The sequence below is a fragment of the Eupeodes corollae genome, chromosome 3 (genome assembly GCF_945859685.1).
Source record: "Eupeodes corollae chromosome 3, idEupCoro1.1, whole genome shotgun sequence".
NCBI classification, from domain to species: domain Eukaryota; kingdom Metazoa; phylum Arthropoda; class Insecta; order Diptera; family Syrphidae; genus Eupeodes; species Eupeodes corollae.
The window spans coordinates 12,423,585-12,437,482 of record NC_079149.1 but is presented as its reverse complement, the minus strand read 5'-3'; the positions used below and the strand labels follow the sequence as shown (position 1 = coordinate 12,437,482).

At 35.1% G+C, this 13,898-nt stretch overlaps 1 protein-coding gene across 1 annotated transcript; it reads left to right on the top strand.

Moving 5' to 3' along the window:
* The first annotated feature begins 9,313 nt into the window (after positions 1-9,313).
* LOC129950211 (endocuticle structural glycoprotein SgAbd-4) lies at positions 9,314-10,858 on the top strand. Its single transcript, XM_056062063.1, has 2 exons — positions 9,314-9,476; positions 9,565-10,858. The coding sequence occupies exons 1-2, from the start codon at positions 9,465-9,467 to the stop codon at positions 10,108-10,110; spliced, it is 558 nt and encodes a 185-aa protein (XP_055918038.1). The 5' UTR covers positions 9,314-9,464; the 3' UTR covers positions 10,111-10,858.
* Positions 10,859-13,898: the final 3,040 nt, after the last annotated feature.

Genomic DNA, 13,898 nt, shown 5'->3' with positions numbered 1-13,898 from the left:
GGGCTCGTAGAATATGTCTTTGGCGTCTTCATCTTTCACCGCTATTGTAGCATTTGACACTTCTTCGTCTTATTTCAGCCACACAAGTTTTTTATTATAATTTCAAAATTTTAATGTATAGGAGATACAAATATCAGACTGTAAATAAGTCGTCTCAAAAAGAAAACCGCCAACAAATTAAATCTCGTACTGTTGCTATAGCGCATCCTATAGTTTTAAGAAGTCGATGTAAATCAATTTTTTTTTAAAGAATGGGATGGGTCCCTATCTAACTTCCTAACTTCCCATTTATTGTAACAATCCTTATGTCAATTAAAAATTAAAGTCTAATTTGATTTGATTGACGATGTTCGAGACGTTTAACTTGTATTTTTGTTCTTTTTTGACATAACGAAAACGTCATTCTTCATATAGACTATTTTTTTTTCACTTTTTAAGTATTTATTATTGCAAAGGACGTAAATATGCCAACAAATCAATTTATTTTACCACATGGAATGCGAAAAGAGGGGTAATTTGTGTTTTGACAGTTCAAGATCAAAAACAAATTGATTTATTTTACAAATGAAAAACCCCATACAATTATGATATTAGATTCTAAGAACTTCGAAGCGTCGAGAAAAGTCAAAATTTTCAATTCGACAAATCTGACAGATTACAGTAAAATTCCTGTGGGTAGTTAATAAAAAAAACGAAAGTTGTAGTTTTATAGTCACTGCAGACGCAAAATCTTCTTTCCGTGTATAAACTTGAGATGATCATATATTTTATTTTGAGCGGCTTTTCTGCCTGAAATGACCATCGATTAACCAACTAACCAGTCCGATTGGAGTTCTATTCCCGAAGGTTTAAAACTTAAGGAAGTCTCAGTGAACCTTATTTGGGAAATTTGTAGATTTTAATCAATAAATATAACAAGACATCTTAAGTTCTTTTCATGGCTTCAAATGTCATTGAAAAAGAAGTCGAAATACCAAATCTCGCAATATTCTCTCCGACTCATTTTACAGACATTATAAACTTGTTAAACTCGTAAGACCTTCCTCCTCCGCATGACACTATTCATCATATCGTGTTATAATGTCCTTCTTTGTCTGCAAGAAAAATCTAATCGATAAAGTCTCAACATCCAGCACATCTGATTACTTATTAAAAAAATATATGAGAAGATGCTCTTTTAAAAATGCACCCTCTGTCCCTGATGTGCAACATTGCTTACAAGCTTAACTAAACTTACTCCCATACTCGACGAACCTACGACGACGTCGACGGAACTCACCATAAAAATTGACCTATATTCCTACATACTGCACTATCGTGACTCTTACCGCAAAATAAAAAGATAATCTTGTCGTGGTCATCTTGTAAGTATCAAGTACCACCACCGACCGCATCACCTCACACAGCATCTTAAGCACTCACAGTTGGAGTTCAATCTCGCATAACAAAACAAACCTCTCATTATTCCAAATCCCAAACGTCACCACCAGCTCCCAGTACCAGCTCCAGCACCAACAACCATCAAGACCAGGCCAATGCAAGACGAGAAGAAAGAGAAACCCACCAAACCGAACCCAAACCCAACTATTCCACGAGTTGAACAACCGCGAGTGGTTTCCTCAGTGATTTTACCTCGCCAGCCAGCATCGGCATCGCCCACCATCCATCGCCCGCCACCACACCGTTAGTTCCAGTGTCGTTGCTGCTTCCTCTTCTCTGCACTGCGCTGCACCTTCCTTGACTTGATTCAATGTTCAAATTGTTATTGCCCTGGTGTTTCAAATAACGAAGCCAAGCGGCAGACGGGAGAATGACTAGCGTTAATGCTATGCTACGCTATTCACCGCTTTGGTGCCCCACTGTACAAAAACCACCATGTTCAATTCAACATCAGGGTGATGGAGCTCCTCTTAACATCCTCTCCAAAGTCCCAAGCCGGTCTACGTCGTCGTCTTCGTCGGTATGGCAACAGATTGCGTAATGAATTGTAGGGTAATCTTATTTTGAAAACAAAACGACGACGACCGATGGCATAAAGTTGCGAGGAATCCATTTCGGATTCGCCGGAGTGGGTCGCTTCTTGTCCCTCAAGATACTCCACTATACTCTACGTCATCCGATGGACGAACAACGAACACTCTTGATGTTTATAGCGTTCGAGTAGCTATGGGTTGCGCTTGCGGTGACTTTTGAGATGTGAAATGGGTATAAATCGTTTGCCTGGTTATTACTTTCAGTTTTTAAGCTTAAAAGTGATCGTATGTCATTTGGATGCAGTCACTGGAGCTGGCCTTATGCTGGTTAACTGCGTCTTCCTTTCCTCCATCCACAGATTGACCTACTCTTGGTCGGCTTGGCGATAAGATGACGCTTCCATGCTGCCTCTATTATGTATGTCGTTGGGTTTTTATTTGATAAGCTGAAGCATCTTTAACTTACAGAGCGACTTCTCGCTGTCACCTTGTTTTAAAGCTGTAGCCATCTTGTCTTGGGGCTTGAATTCGATGTTTTTTAGTTGTTTTGTTGGTTTTAGCCTTAAGGCTTTAATGATCGTTTTACAACAACAACTGTTGAGTCGGTTCGAGAATTAAGGAGTAGGTTAGGTTAAAATGTTTACCTGATGTTTAAAAAAGTTTTTTGAGTATGGTGTGTCTGTCCCCTAAAGTGGTTGGAATAATTGATTTGATGGTGTTCCATTGCAGAGTGGATGTTGTGTAATAAGTGCAATGTGTGGTGCGTCGTCGTTGTCGGTTCGTTGGAAATACAATTGAACCGGTGGCATTTGGGTTGGGAGTGGTGCAACAGCAGCGTGAAGGTACAAAGCGCAATAAATATACTTTTTGTGTGTTAAATTGTGTGGCATGTTCAAGAGAAGATGCTTCAGGGAGTTACAATCAATCATGAAACTAGGTAGCAGTATTAAAAAAATATTTGGCTTGGTAAAAGTTGAGCGAACTTAACTTTATGCTTCCATTTTTTCAATGATTCTGATTGACATTTAAGAGTGATCGTAGTCATATCATAATTAAAATGAAGGCCATCACATTTGAATGTATGACGTTTGTAATCGTGTATCATGAGTTTTCCATTGGAGAAATAAATCATAAGAAACTATAGATATGACCTTGAGTGACATTTAGTTACGATTATGTCATAATTTTCGGAAGAATATTTTTCATTTAGAACTAGGTTTTCACTTTCACAAAACAAGACTCTTTAGAGCCGGTTATAGCTTTCATTGGCTTCTATCATTTAAAGCAGCTTTTGGAATTTTTTTTTTTGACAGGTTGGTGAAATTGATAAATGAAAATGTCTGATTGAAATCAAGCATTTAAGGTTAGAGTTTAGCATATAATAGCAAAGAGAATGAAACGTCTTCATTGGGATGATTATGTTTCAAACTGTAAAATCAAAAATCAGCCACTTTCATTGAAAGCGATGCTATCATAGAAAAAATAAAAATAACGAATTTAACTTTCTCAATCGCTTTACAATCTCGAATGAAAATGTTCAATGCTAAAAATCAATGACAGCTATAACTTAGTTTATTTAATTAACGTACCATTATTGATTTCAAAAACAAGTTAATCATTTCTGCCTCTCTTTCCTATATTTTTTCCACTCGTAGTGTAAACGTGCTACAATTATGAGACACCAAAATCAGTTGTGAGCACAAGATCCAATGGGAGCACAGCCTTAAGAGTCATAATGGCGTAACGTCCAAATGTCAAAGTTGATGTATAATATTTCATATAACCGAAACATTTTCAGCAACGGCCATTTCACTTTGTTCATCCTTTTGTGTCATTTCAAAGTTTTTTAAGCCCTTAATCGTGATGTTGCAAAAATCATGTAAAATACTAAAGTTATAACCGGAAATCTTATTTCAAACTCCCATTTTATGTTCGTAACAAAAAAGCACAACCAACAAATCACGTCAAAAATAATTATACGTCATTTTAGATATCATATTTAGAGGTGTCCATTGATCACTATTCAACAGCAAATCATCGTCCATCTATAAATTATAAATATTTCAAAAGATTCATCACATAACCAAGATGAAAAATGACCAAACTATGACCAAAGTATAGCAACCATAATATTATAGTTATAGTGAAAGTGATGCATATGCGATGCTATAAATGCACATCATCAATAAATAGGATGCGGTCTTTATCGTTATGAGAAATCTATCATCTTGAATTCATCACACAATATTATACAACGATAATATAAATTTGAGAGCCAAAATAAAAGCAATAAAAAAAGAGAAATATCCTCCCTTGAAGATTTATACCATAATGAATTTACTATTATAGGAACTCTCGGTCTCGATCGACAATTTAGACAATCCCATTTCCCAAACGAATCACCACCACACCGCACAACAAAGAGCCACTTTCAAGTCTCAACTTAACCAATGTAATTTATATTCATTATATTCAGTTTAGGAAAGGATCCAGATTCAGATTCAAACCCAGATGAGACATCATATATACTCGTACAATACAGTTATATTACTATGAAAAGCGAAACGAATTGAAGAAACAATTTAACAAATCCCAAAAGTGCACGCGTGCAAAACCACAAAACGGCACATGGTTTGCAGTCAGCATCAAGCACCTCAAACAAAAGCTTTATTCAATGAATGGGAGAGAAAGCAACAAGAAAAACTTCAATTTTCGGAAAGGGGAGACATCATATACCCTATATTCAAGTTTCAATGGCTTAAAATACAGAACAGCAGGAAATTCTCGGTGTTTTAAGCCAGTTAATATCCGGTAGATGGCGTGTAAGTCACGTGTAAAATGTAATTAATAACAATCAACTCTGGACTCGAAAAGTGCCACTCTGTTCAAGTAAAGCCTAGTACATACTTGTGAACCATCTCGTGAACCCATACAAATTTCAGTTTTTAGTTCACCCGTGAACTTGCTCGTGAAGCTGAGTGGAGAACAAAGTGGAGAGTTTTCGTTCACGGGCAATTCACGTGCAAAATGTACGGGAACTGTTGGTGAAGCTTTGACATTTGGTTTGTTCATGTTCACAACGTGTACTCACAAGTGTGTACCAGTGAGCAATGTCAAAAGTTCACTTTCTCCACTGGCGAACGTTCACTTCACGAGGAAGTATGTACTAGGCTTAAGAACGAGATTATCCATAAGAAGCTATAAGGCTGGTCACACACTTCCAACTTTTATAGCAACTTAATTGTCACAAGGGTAAACTTTTTTCAACACCCAGGGCTCAGACACACAACTTCAAAAGGAACCAACAAAAGTAGACATATACGCCCTCTAGATAATATTCATAGTACCCGTGGCGTGATAGTAAAAAAATAAGTCTGTCATTTGAAATAAGCCACTTAGGTTCGGCATAAAATTGTTGGTTTCAATCATTTCTGTCACAAGAATAGTAAACACTTCTGTATAGTAAAGGGTTGAGCATAAAAAGCTGACACATTTTAAGGACCCCTAGCTCAGCCGGATCAAAACATTACGAAGTCGGGTTTGAAGCAAATAAAAGTAAACAGTTGAAGGTTTTTAGTTTTATTTTTTAAAAATCACATCGTTCAATTGATGATCATTTCGTTCAATACAATTTTCGAGCCGTTTTTCGAAATTTTTGAAAACTTTTTGCAAAATTGAAAGCGATATATTCCCGATTTCGGTCTCAATATTCGTCCTAAGTTGGTCCAAGGTGCATTGTTTATTTATGTAGACACGTTGCTTCAGATAACCCCACAAAAAGTAGTCACAGACGGATAAATCTGGCGAACGCTGCGGCCACTGAAACTCGGTGCTGCGAGAGATTAACCGATCGCCGTGAGGTATGGCAGGTGGCACCATCTTGTTGGAAAAATATACGATTCAGTTTATGTCTCCGCTTCAACTGTGGTACCAAAAACGACCGTAGCAGCTCGACATAGCGCTCTGTATTCACGGTTTCGGTGAAGATGTAGGGGCCAACTAGCCCCCACTATGCAACTCCGCACCAGACTGTTATGCGTTTGGAAAGTAGGGGTTTCGCGACGATGTTCTGCGGATTTTTGACAGCGTAATATCGAAAATTCTGTTTGTTAACGGTTTCATTCAAATAAAAATGCGCCTCATCGCTAATCATTAGAAACTGACGTGGAATTTCTTTGCTGGCTAACTTCGCTAACCTCGCCGCATAATCAGTCGGTAAGAGTTCTTATGTGATAAGAATCTTGTATGGATGAAAGTGCATTGCTTTCAACATCTTATTGAAATATCGGCGAGAAATTTTCAACGCTTAAGAATGTTTTACCGCCGAATAGAGAGGACTTTTCTGTAAAGCACTCCTAACTCTATCAACGTTTTCTGGTGTACCCACCGTGATCGGACGCCCGGTTGGTTTTTTTTTATCAGCCCGGGCCGTTTTCCGAAACTTTTTAACTCATACCTTAACCGTTTTCCGAGACGCGACCGGATCACGAGGATTCAATTCGTATTTTTTACGAAATTCACGAATAACAGCAATGTAAGAATTTGTAATGAAAAATCGCTCGCAAACGAACGCACGCTGCGGAGCAGTCCACTTCTCTATGTTGACACCGAACAACCAAAAAAAATATAAACCTTCAATCGTCTACTTTCCATTCTCGCAACCACGAATATCTCGCGTCTCGGTATAGATGAGCCAGGGGTCCCCAAAATGTGTCAGGTTTGTAATTTTTGAAGAATTAAAATTTCGAGTAAGATCATGGTTGCCATTTTTTATTCATACACAAACTTGAACAAATTCTAAACGGTATATGTCTCGGATGTTTCTTGAATGGCTTCAGAAGTTTAAAGAACAATACAAGACAGAAATATTCTTGAAATCAATTTTGTTATCCGGAAGATAATTTTATTTTCAAAATATGAATTCCAGTATTATATCCGCGAAGGTAATAAGTTCCATAGTTCATTCGATAAGACAATTTTTCATAAAGACCGATGGACAGCCGCATACCGTTCATACCGCATCAAATCTCTGTTAATTCGTTAATGGTTTGATATTCCCAAACTGGAAGAACTGCTCTTTAAACTTTACGAATAGGTTTTTTTTAGTTTTAAAATCAAGTTTCTACAATTTGCAAGCTGTGGAATTCAACGATTTGGTGAATTGCCAAACATTACTGTAAAGAAATGTCAACACAGTTAGAAATTTCCAACTGTCAAACCACACATTACAACCATCGAAGCTTCCCATGCAGTCAAAAAATGTCCTATAATATAATGGGCAGGTTCATATAGTATAAGGGACTTCATTTGCAGTCAACTACAGTTAGTTAGTTGGACTGTCATGATAGAGGTCTTGGGTTCGATCCCTGCCTGTGCCATCTAGTCTTTTCACGGGTACTGTCTCTTGCGAGGAATTGACATATTCTCTAAGATTAACCCGTGTCATGAAAAAGAGCTTTCTAAAATTAACAGTTCGAAATCGGGATATAAACTGTAGGTCCCCTCCATTCCTGACAAAATTACTCGTACACAGGGATGGTTGAGAGTTCTAAGTCACTAGGCCCTAGTTCTCAACGGATTGTTGCGCCACCCAATTTATTTACATTCTTTGAACGTATATTTTGACCAAGGCAAGTGTCATAATTCCGAACTTTACTAAACTCTACCTTCAGTTGGTAGTGCAAAAACTATCAAAAACCATAAGTTTCTACAAAAAATTCATGAGGCAAGCAACAACTGTTCCATTTTAATCTGTATTTTATATTTAAAAAAAATAATTAAACTTTTTGACAGCTGTCGTTTGATTTATGCTTTGTTTGATTTGCCATTTCATAATAAACAGATTTGCTTATGAACAAGCAACGGTTGCAAGTCGTGAAAATTTATTATTAAAATATTAGTTCGGCTTGTGCGACGCAACGAAACAATCAATTTATTGAAGAAAACTTTAAGTGAGTGAATTATTGTTGAAATATGGTTCAGAAGTTAAAAACAGTCGAAAATTGGGTCTTTCGGCTGGAATGCCCGAAATCGGTTCTTAAACATAATGACAAACCATTATTTTTATAATAAAGCTACATTTTTAACCACAACATTTAATAACACAAGTTTTTTTTTGAAACCGCATTTCTTTTAAAAAGCATCTTCTTACCTAGAATACTAAAAGAAATGTTTCATAAGTACAATAAATCAATTTAATTTTATTTGACATCTGTCAAAATCCCAAGATTTCTTTCATCTTTTTCTTCAATGTGTCAAACAAAATTTCTTGCTTTTGATTGATTTTTATAATGTGGTGAGTGATCCGTAAATTTGAATTTGACTGTACGAATTTTTTTTATATCTGTCATTAGTGGTCCTTGCGAACACAAACTGACACTTCAGTGTTATACCTATAGTAAAGAAATCAATTCATTCCGATAACAACCAAAAATAAAAATATGTACATTTTAATTTGACGGTAACAATTTTTTTTCATTCATACTTTTTGTCATTTATTGACCTGTCAAATACGAATTTGAACGAAAAGTTGACAAGTAAACTGACAAAAGTGCTAAACATATAATAAGGAAATACATATTTAATCAAGTTCTGTTGACAACCAAAAATAAGCTAATTTACCAATCTTAATCTCTATTAGATTGAGCAGAAAAAAGTCAACAGATTTTGACAGCTTTCAAAATTGTGAATCATGTACTCTGAAACGTAAAATCCATTATTATTGAAATAGGCATTGATGAATGAGTTGAATTTGAATGATGCTTGTTCTAAATAATTCAATTTTTGACAGCTGTCAAATTTAAGGATCTAAGTGTTAAGAACCTTGGATTCTGAAATGTAAAACCGATTTCTTTTGAAATAAGCCTTGATGAATGATCTGAATTTTAATGCTATTCGTTCAAAATCATTCAAAAACACGTACAATACCCTAAAGCAATGAGATCAGTAGAGGAAAAAAACTAAAAGTGCTTAAAAAAAATGAAGCAGAAGAAGAAGAAAAACAAGACGAAGACTAAAAACAACAGCAAAACAAAACAACTTCAAAGTATGTTGATATGTTAACCAACCTACATACCTAGGTACATATTTATATATAAACAAATTGAAGCCAGCCAAAAAATTGGTGCTGGAGGAACGAAGAGCTTAGCATCAATCTTGCAATACCTTATACCTACTCGTACCACAATATTGTTCGTGCTCGGCCTGCTGCTGCTGTTGTGCGATGATTCTGCTGCTTCCCATGTGAATAAAGTGAAGACGAAGCAAGATATTTTGATATTTATTTTTTGTATATTCCCACCTCAAGACACATTGCAGCACTTATAAAAAGGCTTCATGAAGCTTATGCACAATCAGTCTGTTCGTAAACCTCCTTAAATCCAAAACAGATAGCGTTTTCCTATCCTACATTTTCGTCGTTGTCGTCAAATTTCTTGGACGTGCGTGGATTTTTTAAAAAATATTAAATTAATTAAATTAAAAAAAAAAACAATGAAAGTGTTTGTAAGTGGTTTTGACTTATTTTTGAATTCAAAAACCTAAATTTTGTGGTGTTTTTTTTTTTAAAACTTATTTTTGTTTTGTTTCTCAGATCGTGGTGGTGAGTGCAATTCTTTTAATAGCATGCTGCAGTGCGCAACAGCATCCCAACACCATCCCTCGGCAGGATGAAAAATACGACTACAAGGAACAACATCGAGACACCACAACTTGGATACCAATTTTAAAATACAACAAAGAACAAAGTGAAGATGGATCTTATAAGACCGAATACGAAACAGGCAATAATATCCAACACGAAGAAACTGGCTTCTTGAAGGACTTCTCAGATCTTCATCCAAATGGTGTCCTCGTTCAACACGGTCAATATTCATATGAATCACCTGATGGAAATATTGTCAGTGTTCAATATACAGCCGATGAAAATGGTTTCCGAGCAACTGGTGATCATATTCCAACAGCACCACCAATTCCCGAAGAGATTCAAAAGGGTCTGGATCAGATTTATGCTGGTATTAAGGTGCAACAAGATCGTTTGGAGGAGAGAGCACGAAATGATCCTGATTTTGCAAGAAAGTTGGAACAACGAAAGGTCGCAAATCAAAATGGACAATATGTTGGTTTACTTGAAGATTAAATAAGTTATGGGAATATAAAACAAGGATTAGAGAGGGTGATTGTTGATTGTGTTCAAAACTAAAAGAATGATGTTGAGTTTTTTTTTAAACTTAAATCGGGGTTGTGCTAAATTTTGAAGTTTAAGAGGATTTTTAATTAATTTAAAATTTTCCGTTTTTGAATCAGTTCATTTTGTTCTCCTTGCAGAAGATCTCTTGCAAGGACTCTAGACTTTACACTTTTTAGTTTTTACCCAAATAGTTTCTTTTAAAATTCAAAAAAATGTTTTTGACATCAAATATTTTGTATCAAAAAAGAAATTTCGACGCCCGTTAATGATTTGAATACTTTATAAAAATATCTGCATCTTATTTTAGAAATTTGACCCAAAATTGTATTTAACCATATTTTATGATTTATGATTTTTTCGTGTAACGAGGTTATATCTCGTGAATTTATTCTTTATTTTATGCTCTATCTCTGAAATTTGGAATCTTATTTATAAAACAAAAATAATATTATAAAATATTGAAAAGAATAAATAAAGACTGTGATGATTTCCTACTAAGTTTTCTACTAAATTATAGGAATTTTCTGGATGTTATTTGTTCTAAAATATACCTAATCATAAAAAATAAAAAAAAAAAACAATATAATTGTGTCACAAAAATTTAAATTGTATAAATTGTGAAATCCTCATCATTAATTAAAAAAATGTATTGTATTTAACTTTAAAAATTAAATAAATAAATTAAATATAAAAATAATATTAAATTGTTTGGTTTTTCTTTTTTTGACTTTAATTTTCGAATTTTTATTGAGGTTACATCACCTCTTTTGCAACAATTGATCTGTGCATGTTAATTGCATGGAGCTATTACCGCAGCCGCCAACAACGACGACCGACGCCGCAGTACCGTCGATGACTACAACAACAACAACAACACGACTCGAAGACTGTGACCTGGTAAGTTGAATGATCATTGTACTACGGGTTTGCAGATGATCACACTTAACCGCATTTTGTAGTACTTTCACTTTTATCAGACTTGTTGTAAAGTATCTTTGGTTTTTCTTTTTGAATATCTCTGAAATGCAGATTGGTGTCCTCTATCTTTTCATCATCATCATCATCATCATCATCTTCATCTTCATCCACAGCATCCTCTTGGATCAAAATTGTGATGATGATGGTGAATTATCTGAAAATGTGCTACACCGGTGAAGAAGTTGAAATTACCACTAAATTGATGGAAGATAAATTACAAGCAAGTTATTTGGTTGTTGTTATTTTGCGTGTGTAGCACAAAAGTATTCCGATGAAGCAAAACGCTTTAAGGAATGAGGTAACAATATTTTCAAGAAGCGCCCATCATAATTAGGTAATAATAATAATTTTTGGTGTGAATTATGACTTCGTCTACTGTGTGTAACGTCAATCATAATTTTTTTTTCAACAATGTGCCAATTTATTTAAGCTCTTGAAGTTTGTTGGCTGAAGAAGATTTCTGCAAAAACAAATATTTCTATTGCAAGATATAACGTTCAATGAACCTTCCGGCGAAACCACATGGCTAAATGGTGGGCCTTGTTTTGTTTGTTTTATTAACAATCGATATTATAATAAATGTTTGACAGTTTAAACGAGACGAAATTTGCATTATCACCTCTTAAGTAGATGAATGGGGTTTGTATTTACAGTAGTTGTTTTATTACATAATATTTCAATGAAGATTTGAAGAGATTTATAGCCTTGAGATATTCCAAAAAAAAAACATCTGTCACTCACTTTATATTGTTGGGTAATACCTTTATTATAGTTGTGGACCTATTTATAACTTGATATTTTTGAGACAAGAAGTTGCTAAGAAAACATTTTTACTAACCTAAACAAAAGAAGAAATGTAACAATGCTGCCCACTCATCGATGAATCTTTTATCGTAGATGTTGAAGAAGATAAACTAAATTTTATAGAATCTTAATTTAAATAAATTCATGCTAGAGAATTTCCTAGCATCAAAATTGGCAGGGAAATACCGAATTCCCAAGATTTTCAGCAGCGAAATACCTTTTAGCTATAGGCCAATAATTCTTCTGCCTAATATCGGTGAGATTTTTAAAATAGTTATTTTTAAGTCCATCCAGTTCGTGTGCAAAGAAAAGGAGTTAATACCGCGAAAGCAATTTGGGTTTAAGAGAAATCACACAGCAGTGCATGCAGTTATAAAACTCATTTCAAAAGTAAACTGGAACCTGAAAGCAAAAAGATGTACAGCTGGTTGCTTAGTAAATATCGAAAAAACATTCAACACGGTTTGGAACAACGGGCTTCTATTTAAACTCATTAAAGTAACTTCAGCTTTGTTGAAACATAAGAAATGTGTTGTAACACTACAACTAATGTTTTTAGTACCGAAAATGGTTTGCCACAGGGCACTGGTACGACATCTTACTTGTTTAGTTTATATGATTGTAACGTATTGAGGGAAATCGATGACTCGCTAGCGTGCGCTGACGATACCCGATACCACTTTGTATGCTAGTGGTGCAGAACTGCAAAAAAACATTTTGATAAGCTGCAATCTTTCTGCTTGAAGTTGAACCTTAAAACAAACAACACTAAGTGTTAAACCGCACCTCAATACAAAATTATAAAAATTAGGTGGCGCAACAGTCCGTTGAGTTGCTTAGTGACTTAAAATTCTCAACCATTCCTGTGTGCGAGCACTCTTGTCAGGAATAGAGGGGACCTACAGTTTTTAAGCGGAATCTGAACGGTGTATTTGAGAAAGCACTTTTGTTGACTGGAATAATTCTTGGAGGATTTGTCAATTCCTCGCAAGAGGCAATACCCATGAAAGACCTCTGGCATAACAGCCCAATAAGATGCGGAAATTCAGATTTTAGACGAAATTGGAAAAACCTAAAAGTAATAAACTCGAAGGTTCTCCCCATCGAATCAAAGAATGTTATAAAGAACATGGGTGTTCATTTGGACACATTTTTGTACTATCACGTTTATGTGATACATCCAATTGCAAAAGGCAGGCGCGGTATTTGTGCCACTTACACGCCTTTTCTTCTCCAGGTATCTGAGATCCGATGTGAAGATTATTTGTTATTAAGCATTTGAACGTCCAATTCTGACTTACGCGAGTGTAGTATAGTGGAATATTAATCTGTCGTATATGGAAAAGTTTGCTTGCAAATTTACAGAAGCTACATTCTGACTTTCAGCATAAAGTTTCTTGCAAGAAATTATTGGAAGCTTCTGGTTTATTCAGAATTGACAACGTCATTCAGAACCTTTGTGAGGAGTCATTTTGAGCTGTCGAAAAACGTTGTTGAGTACGATCTTGTTTATGGGTTATGAGCCTTCTGAATTAGTTAATGTAAATATGGACCTAAGATACTGCGTAAGTATACCTAAAAAGGTTAACAAAATTTCGGTCGTTATAATCGCAAAAGATAGGTGGCTTGAATACGTCGTTGCAGACACGTAGTCCTGTCAAAACCAAAACGTCCTGATATATGGTTTCTGAACGGTCGAGAAAGCAGGTTAGATAAATGGAATTGTCGGTAGTGCTTATATGTCGAAAGGTTAGGGATCATATACTAGGACACTTTCTAGGCTAGTTTAGCTTAGTTTAGATTAAGTTGGTTTCTTTTTTAAGTGTTTTTAACAACTAGTTTGTAGGAAAAAAATGAAAAATAATGATTTTCTTTTAATATGAAAAAGGAACATGACACAGTTATCAAAAACTATGAATGTAATTTAATAATTAATTGTACTAAAAATAAAACAT